At 42.7% G+C, this 19,505-nt stretch overlaps 1 protein-coding gene across 2 annotated transcripts in view; it reads right to left on the reverse strand.

Annotated features, from left to right (window-relative positions):
* Positions 1–19,505, reverse strand: part of PHF19 (PHD finger protein 19) — a 162,974-nt gene that overhangs the window by 126,912 nt on the left and 16,557 nt on the right. The window contains exon 2 of one of the 2 annotated variants that reach the window (XM_069241650.1): positions 4,097–4,304. In XM_069241650.1, the coding sequence (XP_069097751.1) occupies positions 4,097–4,285 (189 nt within the window). In that variant the 5' untranslated portion in view covers positions 4,286–4,304. The remainder of the gene's footprint in view (positions 1–4,096; positions 4,305–19,505) is intronic. The other variant, XM_069241651.1, reaches the window with a different exon arrangement.

The following is a 19,505-nucleotide window of genomic DNA, read 5'->3' on the forward strand; positions in this document are numbered from 1 at the left end:
GAAACACAGTTACAGCAACAATGCTTGGAAACTGCATTACAAGAGTTTCCCAACAGGCATGTATCAAGAATAAAAATTCTGCAGAGAATAGACAAAAAACACGAGAAAGGAACGCTTGAATGTCATCACATTGTTTCTGAGGTCCTTTCAAATTGCCACATTCATTCAGCCCAGTATGGATCGAAGCCTTCGGGGAAGGGAGGTGGCTTCAAAACCATCAATCATGTCATGATGTGGTGGGGCAGACTGACGCCAAAGGAAACCGTACACAAAGGTACTGAACAGGCCGTCCTGTTTACAGAGATTTTAGTCCCAGCAAAAAGTACAAACGTCCCGCAAAATGTCAAAAATGAGCCAAAAGCAGAAATTTCAGCCTTTTCACGTCAGCCCCCGTGAGCACAGACTCCAAGGAATGCTCTTCTCGATTGTTTCACCGACAGCAATGCTTCAGCAGACAAGCCTACTCACACCATCAGGGGTCGTAAAGCAGGCACATGCTCCCCTGCGGTGCAGGGTGGCCCTAGCCGTTTCAGGGACCCCCTGACACTTCATGGACTCCCGATCAGACCAATGCCGCTGAATATCTGTGAGATATTTGAATCTCAGGGGCCCCTCGTCCCCTGTTGCAGGAGGCCACCCATCATTTTGAGTTACCGCGTTCCGCGCGATGTAGCATGTGTCACGTGACATCGGCACTCATCATGCCGGGCAGGTGGTCAAGAGCCCATAGGACAAGATGAGCCAATGGGAGATGGAGAGCAGGGGCATGGCTTCTATTGGTGCAGCACGTGCAGTGGCACTAAACCCAGTGGCCTCAAAGGCCTACCGATTACTCATTATTGCTGTATTTTATAATTCAGATAGCAGCTAGATGGCCCATTTCCTTCGTGGCGCTAGGACTCAGGACACTGGCTATGCTACTGCTGGGAAGCCCTATATAGACTAGCCTTCCCGCACACGTGTTGGGGACTCTGCACCCTTCAAATGCATTCAAGGTTTTGCATCCACTCCAGGCAGTGGAAGCACTTTCAGAAGCCTTTTGTAGTTGTAAGAGAGGCTTCTCAAGCCACAGCGGGTTTTAAGGCCCACCACCTCCCACCTCCCACCTCCCACTTCCCCTCTGCTGCTCTCTAGGCAGTGAAACGCTGAAAGCCCCGTCCTATCTCCAAGTTCCACCCTTCCCACACAGTGAAAAAGATGCCCAGGTTGGCAAGTTTGTTTCAGAGAGGAGATTACAAAGATGATGCCTCCACTTGGTGTGTGACCTCTGTAATCGATGATGGGATCGAGGCTTCACCATCCTCGGGGTCTAGTTGGCTCTTTTTAGCAGATGTAGGTCATCTTGCTCAAAATGCACATTTAAACTGTTATTTTTGGTTAAGTTTCCTTGCTGTGCACGTTCCTGCAGCCTTACAGACACAGAAGGAGGACTTTGGGTGTGAATCTGAGGCAAGAAAAACCAGATGAGGATAGCTGGGAAGCATCTTGTGAATAAGGAAATAGTTTTAGTGCTTCCAGAACCTAGATTGTTTCTAGATTATTTGAAGCCCCTTGGCATTTATAAAATGCAAACCGAGCTAGAAAGCAAGATACCAGCCAATTATCAGAAAGATCAAATGGGCATCACATGGAACCAGGCATTAAAGACAGCATAGAACTGGAAGCAAATCTCCCTCAAGCATGGTTGGTACTAACAGGTGTATTGCTATCCCTCAATCTCCCTTACTCCACGGATATGAGCAGCTATTTGTTTACAAAGTAAAAGCAGCCTGTGTCAATCGCCACAACACCAAAACACTCACCCAGTAAGCCATGCTTTACTTCCAGTCAAATATATCACCCACCTTACAAGTTCAAGCATCCTGTCTCTCACTCAGTTTCACCCCACGACATCGACAGGCACAGCAATATGTAACCCTATGAGAGAACTACTCTGGTCATCACCAACATCACCAAAACCCCTTCCACACAGGCCACTCCACGAATCAACATCCCTCCATCCACATACACCCAAAACAGAAGCCTCACCAGAGTTACTGATATTTATAAATGCAACCACAATTCGGTGCAACACCACACATAAAGCAGGGTAGGGGATGATTCGTGACTACGCGCCTGCGGGTGGTGGGGTGATTCACTGTTGTGTTAGGGTGCTTGGGGGTGATTCTTGTTATAGTGCATGGAAAAAGTTTTCCGGGATAGTCCTTTCTTTGTTAAGCCCATGGGCTGACAGAATGGGGTTTTCTTATCGTGTTCCAAGTACCTTCTCAAGTCGAAGAGTGATGCGGGTGTGCTTGACATGTGGAGGTGCCGTGTTCTGGATTCGAGTGCATCGCCGGAGGATGTCGATCTTCTGAGCCTCTACTCTTTAGCATGTTTCTCTCTACTTTCTAATGTCCTTCATCATCTTCACAGTCAGGAACAAAGGGTTAGGGTTTACTTCTAGGCTCGGGACCTTCATCACTTCCACCAGCACTAATGCTAACTTCAAGTGTCCACGTGTTAATGACATTGGCCACCATCTCCCTTCCCGAACAGCAAGTCCCTGAGAAACACACTGGTAGTGATTAAGGTAACCTAATAGCAACTGCCTTCTGGCGCTACACCCCGGTGCACAATCTCCACCGGTGCTTGGCCTCCATGAGTGCAGCAAGTGCAGAAGGACCAGGGCCCAGAGAAATGAAGAGGTTGTTGCACCACAATCATTGCTGTCTTTTACTTCCAAGCTTGGGGTTCATTTTCCAAGCTTGCATTAGGGGCCATGGCACCCTTATAACACCACTGATTCTCCCCAGGACAAGATGATCAATTTCACCACCAAAAAACTATTAAATCTGCCATGACAATCACCTACATCACTTCGCCAGTGCTAAGGGGGTTGCTGGCCACATACAGGTCACAGTACAAAATACTCTACTTTGTTTTCAAACCATACAGGGCCATACTCCATACCTCTGGCATTTGGGTACAAGCCACACCCCGTCTAGGTCACTATGCTCTGAGCATCTTCCTCTTAGTAGCTCCCAAACCCACGATTGCTCAGTGACAGGTTCCAATCATTCGAGTCATTTAGTTCTCTACAAGGTATGCTCTCGCTTACGAACTGAGAGCCAACCTCTTCGGCGACCTCCAAGTCCACCTTCGCCACCGTAGATCAAAACCTGTCTATATCATCACCACCCCAAAAACAAAAAGGCATATATATAAATGTCTTCCCTTTACCTAGTGGGTCTTTACACTGCAAATTCAATAAACACCAAACGCAACTTATATTTTTGTAATCCAGACCATCTCCAAGTGTTCTTATGCAGCACTTTATTCATTTTAACAGAAGTGCTACGCCAGGCTTACAAAAGAAAGTATTGCATCAGCAAATACAGCACAAAGTCAACAGTAATTTTCAGAATACTGTCAATGTCAGGTGGATGTAGTTGTACAGTGTATTGTTCAGTTTAGCACCTCCTGAAGCAGACCGCCCAGTGCTGAAACATGTTCACAACCAAATGAGAAATTTTTTGCTGAATTTGAGTAAGCGCCCAACTGTCCAGCCACAAACTCCACCCTTTCAGAAACTGCATTTTTTTTTATACCACAAAGTACTTAATGTCGATTCCTTTTGTTGAATAATCAGATCTCTAAGCACAGTGTTTCCACTTGGGCTCTTTTTTTGATAAATGAAAAATGGTGGCATTTATTTCAATCCCTGACTTTAATTACAGCACACCAAAAATACAAACTGTATACCACAGTATACATGTTAATTCACAGATTTTAAAAAAGGCACGTGAACAAAAATACAGCCAATTAAAAAAAAACACACACACACACACACTGGTGAACAGAATGCTAGCTCCTGTAAATTACATGCCATCAATGAAACAATGCAAAGAGGTAGCAAATTCCCACCCAGGCACCATTTAGTGCAATAACAAAGAAAAACATACATTGTTTGCAAGCATCCACAGGTCTTTTTACCCAATTCTACCTTAAGTACACATTTCTGCCATGTAAAAAAAAAAAAACACAACTTAAACTTAGAAAAGGTTCTAAATTTCCAAATGCAAATTGATAATAGTTTTGTGCATGCACTTCTTACCCTTTTTATCTTTCCAAGGTAGTAGAGCCCATCCGTCCACCTACAGAGCACATACTGGCCTTCGGTGAGGGTGGTCATCTGCTCCTTCCACCCAGTGTGGTTCCTTGGTAATGCTTCAATGGCTGACTGCGGCAGGTGGCCGGCCGTGTAGACATCCTGGGAGGTTGGCTGCAAAGCATGGTTGGCCATCAGCTTCCCTGCAACCCTACTGAGAAGAGGCAGAAGACGCATGGGTTTTTGTTAGAAACAGCATCACCCTTCCAAAAAATCCTTCCGTTCAGGGATGGCTGCCAGCTGACTACAACATTCGCCCAGCACATTGTTGGACACAACACAGAAATCTAGGGCTCATTGTACAAAATGATGTTTGAGTATGGTTCAGCAATGCCAGGCGCATGCAGTTTCAAATATGTTGGCACATGATTGGGAGTTCAAGAAGAGAAGCTTTGGGGCGCCCCAAACCCAAATCTGAGAGCCCAGTCAAACTTCACACGGGTCAGAAAAGAGAACTTTTCAAATTTGTGTACAACTTGGTTTTAGCAACACACCGGCTGCAACTGAAAAACATCGGATGAGGTTCGACCATATTAACTGGACTCTTAGGACCTTCACAAACATAATCAAAGTTGATCGAATCCGGAAGAAATCCAGCACCCCGAAGTAAAGGAAGAGAGACACACGGCGCTTTACAAAACTCCTAATCTAAATAAAGACAAAATGAATTAAATAAATGAAATTGTGTTTGTGTGTGCTTCTTGCTTGTAATGCGGTCCACACGGAACAGCAGAAATGATGTAATACTGAAGGGTGAATATATTGGATCACCGATGGGCAAAAAATACAGCCGCAAGAACTATTGGTAATTTGCCTTCTGAATTTTATAGTTGATTGCTTTATTTGAATTACATTTGTGAATAAATAAAATCTTGAATAAAAGCGTGATGAAATGTGTGCTGCTTTGCGCGTGACCTGAACTGGTCAGACGAGGGCAGGGCACCCGTTACTACCTTAAATACAAATGTAAGGACGGATTACACAATCGCAGTGGCATCACAAGTGTGCACAGAATTAGTACACACGTGGCAACTGCAAGTATTTAACTACCTCTTCCCCCCCCCCCCGAGAGTCACAAAGGTTTGCCAGTCACTTAAGCACAGCCACCCATCTATCCCAAATATAACCCCTTCCTCTGTTCCGAAACATAAAGCCTTTTTCTGTCCAGAAACACACACCTTTCTTTGATCCATAAACACATCCTCGACCTGTTCCCAACTTCGCCTCATGATCTCATATCGGTCACACTCAGTAAGTGTTAACTAGTCTTGTCTCCAGCTAGAAGCGTTCCTTGTTATCAGCGCCTCCCTGATGCACCTGCTCCTGGTAGGCACCTCCAGGCACTCACAAACATGGCGGCGAATAACTGGTTCTACCAGGAAGCTCTTTCCGCTGCCCTGGTCTTGTAACACGCTTAAGACAACCATTCTGCAGAAAATGGGTTGCAGTTTTATGGCACTGTGGGGTTATGTTATTAACATTCATAGCGCTTATAATCATCACGTGGAGGCCTCTTGGCACTTTCCAGGATCACTTCTGTAGGAAGGGCGAGACTGTGCTGCCTTAAAAGTCAGAGCTATAAAAACTGCTTGGACCTTGGAATGCCTTTCTGTAGCGCCTAGAGAGAGTAGGAGAGAATTCATCAGTCTAGCTGCCGGACCTAGAATACAAAGAGACAAATTCACATGACCATGTCCAGTGGTAGGTTACTCATCGAGATATACTGTGCCAGTTACGTTGTCCTAGTGCAGCTGGACGTGGGTTCGGTTCTGGTCTTGGACAGGGGACTGGCAGTGGGTTGCTAGATGGACTGCCACAATGCGAGCGATTAAGCCGCTGCAGAGAAATAACGCCTTTGAATAACGGAGCATACCCTATAGTAACCTTGAAGCAACTGCCCTTTTGCATACATATATACTTGTTATAGTAACTCCACTGCCACGCAGCCCTGGAGATGGGGAGTATTTGGTTGCCTCAATGCTACCGCCTTCTTATTGCTAGAGTAACAGGAATGCTATGTTTTGTAGTTACAAAGAGCCGAGCTATTGACTGGTCCCTCAGGTGCCCACAAGCAATAAACTAGGAGGAGGCATACAGCAGCAGTGATGGAAAGCCCTGATAACTCTGGGGAGGCTGGATTGGGGGGTGATCATTCTTTATTGGCTATTCATCCTCTCCACTCTACCATATTCCGTTGCTCATTGGATGCTGTGTCCTGATGCTCGTGGGGGCAAAGGCTTTAGCTGCAGTGTTGCCCCACAGAAGTCATGAGTGTATCTGCCCTCTCTGCTGAGGTATGTGCGTCATTTCCTTCTGTCCCACACTCCCTTCCAAACATAAACATGCATTTAGGGATGGTGCACATCTGAGCACATAGTCAATAATGAGTGACGGTGCAAATCTGAACATGCACATGGGATTAGTATGTAATGTTGAAAACCTGAACAGGCGCAAAGATTTTCCTGAGTAGTCGGGCAAATGTGGGCATGCAGCCAGGATTTCTGAGTGATGGTCCATATCTGAACATGCACTCAGGGATGTTGTTGCCAGGCGGCGTGGGCTGCAGTAAGCAGAGAGCACTGAGAAGCGAAGGGATACGGTTAGAACATCTCTGTAAAGCAACCAAACAGCAGATATAGGATCAACATCAATATAGGATACACTGGACGTAGATCTCCTAGGTGGGGACATAGCCTCAGAATATACAAACTCAGCTGGATGGGAGAAGCTGCACAATCCAATCAGAGTGAAAACTAAAGCAGGACAGTAACTGAAAACAAAAGACAGCAGATACAGAAGGATCATATGTGACCAACCTTCACAGCAACTGGAGATCCAAGAACATGGCACATGTTAAACAAGGCTACCCTTAACATAGTAAAAGGAGAAGAAAGAGACAATATGTTTCAAATAAAGCCCTAGACATCACTGACCCAGCATCCGAAACAATCACAACCGACCCTACACTCAGACGTCTTTGCACAAATTAACTACTCAGCATCAACAACCCATCGTTTGCTCCGACAGCTTGGAGGGTGGACCAAAATGAAGAGCTCACATTAGAGGAACTTATGAATGTAAACAATGTAAAATGATTGAGGGGGTAAAAGATCGTGTCCAATAGTTTAACACCAGAGTTTTACAAAACAAAAAATATACACGGACTGATCCTAGTACCAGTATTTTTAAAAATCATCCCTTATGACTAGAATCAGCTAGAAAAGTTCTCCTGAAATCAGAAAAAGAGTGGGTGGTTATGCATCCTACTGAATGTTACGTGCCTCCTACTGTACCCTATGTGCATCCTACTAATTCCTGAGTGCATCCTACCAAACCTGATGTGCACCCTACTGAACCAGACGTGCACCCTACTGAACCCGACGTGCATCCTACTAAATCCTGAGTGCATCCTACTGAACCAGACGTGCATTCTACTGAAGCCTACATGCATTCTACTAAATCCTAAGTGCATCCTACTGAACCTTAGGAGCATCCTACTGAACCCTACGTGCACCCTACTGAACCCTACATGTATTCTACTAAATCATTTGTGTATCCTACTGAACCATATATGCATTCTACTGAACCCTACGTTCACCCTACTAAATCCTACATGCATCCTAATAAATCATACGTGCACCCTACTGGCAAATGACTTTCTTTAATACTAATTACAAAACCAAACTAATACCGAAAAAGCTCGAGAGATTACTCCAGAACTTGAAAATCGTGCAAATCATTCATAGGGGATCCATAAAAGGAAAACTAGACATAACAGAAGGACACAAATTATGTCTATTCGGTGTCTAATAGATACCACCAAGTAGGAACGTTTTTATCTGTAACCAGGGCCATGTTTATATTTTCAAGAAAAGAACTCAAGAAATAAATGATTTTGAACGCCACGTTGAGTAAACTGACTGATTTAAAGTACTTACGATCCTGCAGAACTATAAAACCGAGAGCCCCCCTAGAACTTTCAGTAAAGTAACACAAACTACAGGTAAAACTATCTCCATCAATCTAAGGGAAGACCTCAACAGATGACCGGCCCTTCCATTGGCACTGGAGGGACAGGTAGAGAGCGTTAAAATTCAACCCACTGAGAGGGCCCCTTAGCTACTCAGATATAACACAACATTGTGCAAAGAAAGGTTCTGCTAAATCTGACACGTCCCCCGGGCCATACTTGATTCTCCAAGAGGGTGCACGAATGCCTCACTTGCAGGCACACACATTCCCACCAGATGACTTCTCCTGATGGAATGGACTTTCAAGCCTCCGAAGACAATCACCTTGACAACTTAGTTAAAATAAACAAAACGAAGTGAAATCTGCCTTGATACTGACTTGGTAGTGACAGGTCTTCTCAACATTTACTCTGAAATGCTAGAATTGATTGCTTTTCAGAAGTAAGACTGACTTCACCGACATCGCTCTTCACCGCTTCCCGTGGGTCTCACCCATCACTTTGTCTGCTCTGTTCCTCCCCTACCCTACTACGCATGATTGATATTTCTTGGCAAAAGTATAGACGTACCTGCATGTTGGGGCCTAGAAATGTATCACTAATTATTCTTTAAAACATATGCAAGGTATTATGGTGCTTATAATATTTTATTGGGCATTGATAATGCAGATGCCTACAGATCCATCGTCTAACATGCTACCTGTAAAGTACCTGTACAATTAATATTACTCTTAATAAAAGTAATAAGGGACTTTTTTTTTTTTTTTTTTTAAAGGACAGTTTTTTTTACGAGGAAACAATACTAAGTCCTTATATGTAATGCATTGAGCTTTGAGGCCAGGAGGAAAAATGGGAATTACACCAATAAGTTGGACTGAAAATGTAACAAAAAATTCACACATTTAGCAAAACGTTTCAAATAGCAAACCAATGGAGGAAACCTGCAAGTGTCCCCGTAACCTAATCTATGATAATTACTGGGTAGGTACAGAGGTGCTTTCTTCTGCAAATGTGTCAGAAATCTAATGCAAACAACAGGGAGTCACATGTGGTCCAACCACATGTCTGCAAGTCACCAGTGGTCCGCGGGCAGAATGTGTGCGGATCCACAGAAAGACTGGAGCACCTCCCAGCAACACCGAGATAGGATCAACTTCCGCATTATCTTATTCTGAGACACTCATCTACATCTGCTTACTACAATAAGAACAAGCCTTGAAAAAGACCCTGTGAACCAAGGGGGCGAAACACGTATTGTTTGATGCTGTTACCAGTGAATGGTACAACTATGAATATGAAACAATAATCCTGTGTATGGGTCCCTGAGAGACTTACGGATACCTACTGAAATCTTGTGTTCTAATACAGTCCCTGTCTAAATTAATGTAGAGCCCTATAAAAAGTAATATGACAAGATGTAACTGAATTCTACTAATCACAGACTAGATTCTCTCCTTTTAAACAAGTCTTGCACTGAGCTTACGGCATCGTAATAAGATTTACTAGGCACTGATAATGAAGACATTGGGGACGGATCCAGCAAAGCCATTTTTTCTTTACACAGACAACTCCTCCTCCTTACTATCTGACTAGCTACTTACAACAGCAATGAAAACTACTTTTTGTAATTGGACACAGCCTAATGTACTCACAGAGCATGCACGGTAGGACTAGGTAACTCATACGCACAAGTGTGACAAAATCTTACTGGGCAACGCATACCTCGTCTCTAGTCTTCGGCCCTCTGTGATCACTTATACACTTACAAGTTCACCAAGCGCTATGAGTACTCCTATGTTTTCAGTCTTCTTTCTTTGGACTCCTTATCTACAAGGCATAGCAGTAAAGATGAACTGCACAACTATACCTACCTTTATTCATTTGCTGATTCTAAGGCTCTCCTCTCATGTAGCGCCTTCAATTTCCTCTCTTCTTCTATACTTTGCATTTCTGCCACCCGGGGATTAGATCACTAAGTTCATTCAATGATGATATTCTTTTGAATATCCACAGACTCTTCTCACACTATAGTAAACCTTTGAGAAAGATATAGTTTTTGTTGTATGTTTTGGTCTTAACTCGAGTTCACCATACGCATCACTGGATCTTCCCTTGTTTGCATTTTTACACTCAATGCACTATTTTGCCAACACCATGTTTTTTATGTATAAAAACCCATAAACATACTGGAACAAAAAAATGAGTCTCTACAATCTTTTAAGTCCGGATGAGGACAGGTGCCCATAAGCTTAAAGAGGTGCCCCTTCAAAATAACAGATTAAGATACACCCTCAAATCGAATGGAGAATATTTTTCTCGTCTAATAATTGTGCGAATTGCAACGGCTAATAGAAAAATTAAAGTTCCTGTAGATTTACTGACACTTACTTTCCAAAAATGTCGAACATAAATGAACACTGTTGCAGTCTGTAAGGAAAGAAACAATTTAAAGATGGCGAGCTACAGCTCAATAACAATCCAAGCACAGAAGGTCAACAGCAATCTGCAAGCATGAGGAGTGTGTGCCATGTTGGCACCAACAAGCACTGTGCAATGTATATTCTCTTTGAAGTTGAGCCACCTTTTTAGGGTCAAGCCTGCGTTGCATGCGCTCGCGCATGCGTATCGCAGCAAGACGCTTTTGTATTTAGAAAAGGGCTCGGAGCCCTGTCAACTTCACGTCAGTGTTTTTTATTGGTTCGTGGGCTTGCCTAATAAAATCTTCTTGCTTTCATTAGTCGAAGGCACGCATAAGTCATGCCTTTTCCGGTGGCTAGCCCTCCTCGAGCGCAGCGACCAAGTACAGAAAACATGCGAGGCTTGCTGTTTTCCATCGGGCTCGTGGACTTCTTTTTCTCTAATTTACGAGCGCGATCTCACTTGGCAGAAGTCGAGCGCTTTACATAGTTAATTTCACTTTTTCGGGTTGTGTACATAAATGCACTTGTGCCAGATAGGTGAAAAGTCAGGTTAGGAGTTTACAACGCGATCAGCTCTAACATGAGCAAACGCGAGACCCGTTGCATTGTAAATGCTTGTTTAAAAATGTTTGCTATCATATTATAAAACAAAAAAATCCACCTTCCTAACCACTAATGTGTCTGTCACTTCAAAGCACTACAAACCATGTGTCATTTTCATTGTTTGTTCTTGGTCTCCTAAACTCAGATTTGTGGTTTAAAATCAAGGTGACCGCTGCAGCAGAACGTAATAAGACACTGCTCCAGAATGCCACATCAGTTATACAATATACATAACTGACGTTAAGCCCAGAAAAAGCCCCATCGGCTCCCAGAATAAGGGTCAGAAAGTCAGAGGCTTCCAAAGACTGAATTGTGTCTAAGTTGCTTCAGCTTCTTGCAACTCCCATCCCTACAACCAGTGAAACCAAACACAAACAAATCAGTTTTTATTCTCAAAGCTGAAACTTCAAGGGCCATACTAAGTGGACGGCCAAGAATGTACAACAGAAGTGTGCGGCTGTTTGGCATCACCTGTGGCATAATACCACAAGAGGCCACAGATGCAGGCATGGCCCGGTGTGCAACATAGACAGTGCTGGTGGTCTCCCACTGCAGCACTGCCTTTAGAAAGTGCCCTTTATTTTGCATGCGGGTGTGGCCCCATGCAAATGAGACAAACACTTTGCCCCTGTTGGCTGTGGGAGCAGAGGCAAAGAGGTCTTCAGGAGGTGCACTGACTGTGTGCCATAAAAAGGTACCAGCCCCCCTCCACAGAGAGCCATCTGGAGAGGGTACGGTGGGTTTTATCGACATACCAGATATATCCCAGCAGGAGCTTACAGTCACTCAATGCAGTCTCCATTCCCAGTTTGAAGTAAATGTAGGCACCAGATGCACAGTGAACGTAGGACCAACTGCTTCAAGCAGTCGGTTCAATGCTCTGCCTCCCGGGCGTCCACAAGTTGCTTCGGCCCGGAGAGCAGAACATCACCAATGGGGGGCACTACATCTGTTTGTACCTGGAGCACCAATTTATAGCTTTGAAACTGCATAAATGAGGTCAGTGCACCCTGACTTCCAAAATTATTTTTAGGCCTGGAACTTTATTACTTCAGGCCTCAAAAAAAAATCTACTCACTCACTCTGTATGGCAAATCATATTTTATTAGGTCGAGCTATTTTTAGGACCTACTCACCCCTTCTGGCAATTGACAAAGAACAGGCGTTCTGCTCATAAAGTGAAGGAGCAATAAAGACTACTTTAAATTTTGTTTGTGTCACATCTGCTCTGTGCTTGGAGACAGAGGTCAAAAGTCAGTTTGCCTTCTTACAATTACTTTTCCTTCTGACAGCAGAGTTCCAGGATTTTGTACAGTGAACGGTCTGAGCTGCTGCACAAACCATGAAATGAAAGGCTGTAGGGTGTCAGGTTTTTCCTAACACACATTTAAATAACTAAATCAACTGTAGGAATATTTCAAAGTATATTTCAATAGTTGTAAAAGCCCATTCCTTGTACTGCTGTGTGATGAAAAAAATATTTAAAAGGATGAAAACCAATCAGAACACTTTACTTGGTGATACGCAAATGCTCAATATGTTTTCTGAAACCCAATTTTCACAGATTTTTGTTAATACACTATTATTTTATAAGTAAAGCTGCAAGTTAGTGGGAAGGTTTTTGGACATATCTTTGAAATTTACTGTCTGTAAACGGTAGTGCACTACCACATCATGCTTTAGTAATATGTTTATTGTTTATTAAAAGTGAGTGTTTAAACATAAACTGAGAAACACTCCTGCCCTGAAGGCAATGCTATAGTAAACTAAGAGGCAAGTCATGGATCATGAGTACCCTATATGTGGGCTAGATTCTTGTTATACCTGGAGCAACCGTTTATTCTATTTAATCAAACAAGAGGGTTTTTTTGTACAGCAGAAATGCTGAACTCACATACTTGGAGGTGCACTCATATCAGAATGAAGAAAAAAGGCAACTCTGTCAAATAAAATATTTGTCCAGGATCACACAATTTGAGGCCTGTTTACAGGTCAAGTACATTACAGTTCGACCGAGTAAATTATTCAAGTTACTCTACCTCCAGGTGTAGTAACATTTTAATGATTTTTCGAGGTCTGTACTTCCTTCCAAAATGTTAGCTGAATGTGTTACAAAACTATGATACTTCAGGAAAAAGTGACTGAGTGGAAGGCCGCTTCCTACTGACCCCAGAAACATTCAACATTGAGGTGAAGTGAACCCCAAAAGCAATTTTTGCTTCTTCTGTTACTGTGATACATTTGGACTCCTGCCTCCAACGGGCTGCTGTTCCCTGTATTTGCATTATCAAAGAAGGTAAAAAAATGGTATAGCACAAACATCTGGAGCACAAAAATCTCGCAGCAACGTAAACCAAACGTGTGCTGAAAAATGAGCACATGCGCATTTTAAGGACCTGCTTTAGAGTTGGGTAGTAATGGTGAATCTTCCAATTTCTAGAGGAAATGCTACATTCTGAGGAGAATCCACAGGATAAAGTGAGTTTCAGAGACAAAAGGTTTGGCATACATATATCTGATAACTGGTTGACGCTGCTATCAAATTAATGTGTTTTGATAAAGTTGGGTCTTAGTCCAGGGTACACCATTTCTTTTTGGCACGTGACACAAGCCAGTGCACAGTAATGTACATGGATGATGAGTCAATGTACAGGGAAGAGATATGCTTAACGATGAAAGGATGGTCAACACAGAGGCAGATGATTAATCCACGTACAGGGATTTAGCACATGACAAGATGATGTACAAGCATTACCCAGAGTGTGGCACCTGACAGTTCGATAGACAGGGATTCAGTAGATTATGGATTACATGTCACCCTACATTGATTCGGCAAATGATGTGATTGTGTGTCACTTTACAGAGATTAGAGAAATCGGACCAGTCGATGTATGCTGACTTGGTAGGTGATGCAATGTACCAGGATTTGCAATATGTGGAGTCAAAGTACAGACCTGTGCAAGATGGCAAGTTAACGTACAAAAATTTGGCTCATGATGGTTAAAATATGAGATAACAAACTAATGCCCTAGGATTAGGTGGAAGAGAAGATGATTAACCAATGAGCAATGATCTGGGCTGATGACGAGTCAATATAAAAGGATTTTGCAGTTGATAAAATGACAAGCAATGTGCAAGTATTTGGTGAGTGATAAAATAAAGATAAGTCAATATGAAGCTATTCATCAAGTTATTAGTTAATATACAGCAACATGCGAGAAAACAGGCTTATAAGTCCATGTACTATAAGAAGCCTAAAAGCCCATAGTGAAGGGCATTTTACGATGGCGAAGAATCGGAGAAAGGACTAACATGCCTGGCCCATAGAGGGGAAAAGTATACTTAGAAGGTCCCGGCATGCGCCATGTCAAATACAAAATGAGCTCTTGTTGCTTCGACCGAATAAGATACATACAAAGCAATCTGGGATTCATATTAGTATCTCCTAACATGGGTTTTGGCTCTCTCCACTAGTCCTGAGGAGGTCCATATATGAAGGGACAGAACTAGTCGACTTTTTGTACATTGAGAGGTTGCGAGGAAGATTTAATTTGCCCTCCAAGGACTATGTATCACAGCTCTGTCCGAACAGGGATGGAAATAAGTTTGATTTAGGGCTGTGATAGACTAGGCAACCATCTCTTATATGTGGATTCCTGGTATAATTATTAGCGTTCACCATATGGTATTTTGAATAAGGAGAGTAATGTTGGACCATCAATCTATGTTTAATGTTGAATATTTTATGTATGTTTTTCATAATGTCTACATACGACTTTTTGTATTATATTGTTGCAAATTGGAAGTTTGTCCTAACTGTTGGAAGTAACAAATATGATTTGATTAAGGGTAATTTAATTGCGTTTCCAATGATAGATTTATTGCTTCATTGAATGTGAATTACAAATGTGTATCTTTTCCTACTATTTGACCAATTACTTTTGATATTTTAGCTTTTATAATATTGGCAGACTGTCTCCTATACAAATGCCAATAACAAAACAGACCATGCAGAGGGAGGACGCGAGGCTAACAAGGTCAGCAGTGATGTTCATATGCCCATGTACAATGGTGCTTAAAAAAAATGGGACCCTGGATGTTTTTTTACCAAGTTGATATAGCACAGACTTAGCTTCAATTTACAGTGCAGCACTACATAGAAAGTGCTGTATTATGCGAGTATCATTCTGAAAACAAGCTACTGTAGTGTGTGTGGGGTGGCAGGAGATTGGAAGGGTAATTTCTTTAAGACTGACATTAACAGAATCCTTTGTGTGATAGGAAAGCAAGGGTGGGAATGTCTAAATGGGACAGTGTACTGTACAATATGATTCTAAATATTTACAATTCTGGGCACAAGCTGATATTTCTTTTCCCAGAATCACAGTTCATGGGTTTGTGCCAACACAGATGTATAACCTATTACTGAAAGGTTCACAGATCAGCCTCGTAACCCGAGACTTCATCTCCTCCTGGCTGGACCAAACCGAAACATTAGGACTTTTTCTATTAAAATAGTTTATGAGCTTTACAAACTTCTTGAAAAACCTCCATTTATTAAGATAAAACGACAAAATAGTTTTATTTGAACTTTACATAAGTCTGCACACCAGGCAAGCGGTATCACTGCGTTGGACAGGTGCCCCAAAAAACATCTTAATTGCTACTCTTAACACCTTTTTTGTGATGACGGATAATGGAATGGTGCCTCTGTGCTGTTTCAGGGCTAACTCCTGTGCTGTTCCTATACATAATGGTTTGCCTTCAGTTACCTTATCCATAGAAAATATGATAATTCTATAAAACGTCACAATAAGCTGAAAATTGGGAGACGTCACTTTAATATATTAAGTCATATTTGTCTACAATATAGCAGAAAATCTTAACATTTTCCTTAGCTCCGTCTACGTTCAGTTTAAAAAAAACTTTTAGTAAAACTGCTGCTTTAAGTATTTGGGGGCCTGATGTACTGGTATTCAATTCAGAAAAAGTGGCCGCGACATGTGCATCAAACAAAAAAACAAAAAAAAAGCTTTGTTTCCTACTCCTGCCAAGGCTGTCATCCTAATTCCCAAAGGGAAAGGAGTCCAAAGTCGATTTCTTCCCCTTTATGAATGAGTTACTATCTAAACTTTGGAGTCAATAACTGATAAATGATTTTCAACCACAATTGCGTTTGCAAACCACTGAAAACACCATAAAAAACCCAATTTCAAAAGAACACCGCTAAGCCACCCCTTCTAAATTGCAGTTTGGTATGGGTCGGAAACTCCATTTTGCAATTCAGAAAATGAGGTAAGTACACATGAAAAATAAAATGGATATTGCAGTACACAGGCTGCAATTTTGTCAATTAGAGGGTTTGAGAAACCTTTGGTACATCTGGCCCGATGCACAGTAAGCCATTTACACAGTTTGGAGATCACTTAAGTAGAACCATATTAATTTATTAATTTCGGATTCCAACATACCATTTCTCGTCAGACATTTTGTCACATGCGGGTGCAGCGAAGCAAATACAAAAAGACAGTAAAACGAATACTGTTCAAGTTATCTTGAAAATAAATATATGAAAAACGACCCTTTGTAGTTTTGAGGCAGTAAATAATTACTGACATATTATGGATCTCTGCCAATAGCTGCATGGAATAACTTTTCATCTCCAAACAAAAAGTAAAAAAAAAAAAAAAAAAGCAAGTGTCCACATTTTCACTGTGGGAATCAAAAAGTGGATACTTATATTAAAAAATATAAAGGATCAATCGTCCTTCTTTGGCTAAAAGCTGACAGTGATAAATGCGGGTGGTGGCGCAATAATTACCAATAAAAGCATTTCTAGCCTTCTCTAAATAAATAGGACTTGACACATAAAGCAATCGTGCGGGTTCGAGACTACAAGATGGCTTTTTGGTGGGTATTAAACCCACTCTGCGATGAGGTTACTGGCCCATGTGGAACTGTAAACAGGAAGGCGCGTGAAAGCGGAGTCCCCTCCGAACTCTGACTCGGTATGGTTTGTGTGAATGGTCGGCAACCGCAATTCAGGCCATAAACCACTGGAGAGTCACAGACTCCTCAAAGGAGGCGGAGCCGGAATCGGAAATAGAAAGCTCTCCCTGATGGACAGCTAATCCTTCGGAAATAGCGTAGGGCAAAATCAAAGAGGAAGGCAGTGGGCCAATGACAGCAAAGTACCATTATGTGAGCCTCGGAGACACTGGAAAGTTGTATTAACCTTTTAATAGAACGCAATTTACGTTTTTACCCTTGTAAAGCATGACACTTTGCGCAGCTCAATATTTGCGCAGGTGAAAAGCCTTTACTGCATCGAAACATATGTCTCTTCCCTCTGGACATCCTCAGACTGAACACAAAGAAACACATTTCACTGTCAGATAAGCCAACCTTTCAAATACAGGTAAATTACTCCGCTAATTTTATTCTTCTTAAAAACTCAATAATACACAAAAAATGTAAAAGTTGCAACAGGAGTGATGTCATCTACATACGCGTAGAAGACAAGAACACTCCACTACAGAAATCAGTAATGTGCAAATGGAGAAGAAACCTTTTGTGGATAACAGCACTTTGGTAAACACGCCTTGCCATGGGACTCCACCTGGTGGGCCACACCGTAGTGCTACCCAGACGCCCTGCTCGTCAGCAAGAAACCTCTGAATCACCATAGACCACAAACTGGACATGAATTGACTGCCCAAGTCAACGCAGTGGTCTTGGCCTGCTTCAACACACTAAGGATGCTAAAGACATTCTCAAGGCGCTATCAGATAACACCAGAAAATTATCACCCAAGCCCTCATCAACAGCAGAGAAGGCTACGGAAACATTCTATACCCAGAGAAAACCAACCAGCTCACAAGAAGGCTGCAGACCATACAAAACGCAGCAGCTAGTCCGGTCCTCAACTTCCCACACCGAGCCCATGTCACCCCTCACCTTAGAGAACTCCACTGGTACCCAAAACACAAGCACAAACACACTTAAAACTCCTGACCCAAACCTCTCCAACACTGGCCCTGCCTACCTGAACAGGTGCATTGACTTCCACCAACCTCGAAGGCACCACCACTCTGCAAGTCTCTCATAGCACACACTCCACGCATACACAAAAGCAGGGGGTCGGGCGCCTTCTCCTACCTGGCCCCTAAAGCCCAGAACGACCTTCCACAATACAGCAGCGCCTCCCCCTCTCTTCTAGATGTTTCCACAAAGCTGGAGACCAGGCTATTCGAGTAAGCCCCCAGGGCTAGCCTCACACACCTGCCACAAAGCGCCTAGATACCCTCACTGATTTGCATGCTATAAAAACACTGATAACATCACGTAACAGTACTATTGGTATAAGATACTATGCCATGTAAAACGGAGTTAAACAAACACTAAAAAGGGAAATACAGATTAGGAACACCGGCAACCAGAAACTACAGGAACATGTCACAGGTTCATAGTTGAAGAGGCAAAGGACAAGAACGTATTAAAAAAATGCATAAAAAACACTACGCACGTAAGCTGTACACAGGATTCAGAGACGTGTTCACTTCACTAATATACACTGATTAGCTTCTGAAAGGATTGAAAAAAAAACGTAAACCTAAAAGCCAACAACCAAAAGAGATATATATATATATAAAAAAATAAATGTGTGTGAAAAAATGACGGGGCTACCAAAATAATCGGGGCTACCAAAATAATTGTAAATAATGTTGCTGACTGTGATTAACCCACCCATCAGTTTTACGAGCCTAAGTTCGGGTCGACGCTGTCTTTGCACAGTGGCCTTGGCATGTCTCCATGGCTATCGCTTTCCTCTCAGGGCAACATGTCAGGAGCCCCAATGGCGCTGTGATGGGAGAAACAAGGAAGCAGACAGGCCTGCCGGCTTCACAAGACTGGGGCTATTCAGCAACCAAGTTTCTGCAATGTCCCATGCCCCCCAGAAAAACACTTTAATTTGTAATTAGCATCCGAAACCGAAATGAACCTCTGCCAAGTAGCCCCCAAACAAAGCGAGTACATTCCGGGGCAATTAATCCAGTTTTTGGAGCGGGTCTGGGGTCCTAATGGCCAAAGAGTGCACTGGTTCCCAGTGCCAAGGGCCCTTTCATTCTGGGCGCCTGGTTTCTGGCTGCTCTTCAAAAAAAAAAAAAAACGACGGATTTGAGATGAACTGGCTGGTTAATCCACACAGTGGCACCAGTCCACGCTTACAGGAATGTTCCAGTTATAACCACGACAATAAAATGTCTCCACTGTGCAAATCGGGGCGTGCAAAGATATGGCAATGCCACTGTCAAGTATTAGATTACAAATGCTAGACTGGCAATTGCAATAGGCGCACAGT

This window comes from Pleurodeles waltl, chromosome 6, assembly GCF_031143425.1.
Source record: "Pleurodeles waltl isolate 20211129_DDA chromosome 6, aPleWal1.hap1.20221129, whole genome shotgun sequence".
Classification (NCBI taxonomy): domain Eukaryota; kingdom Metazoa; phylum Chordata; class Amphibia; order Caudata; family Salamandridae; genus Pleurodeles; species Pleurodeles waltl.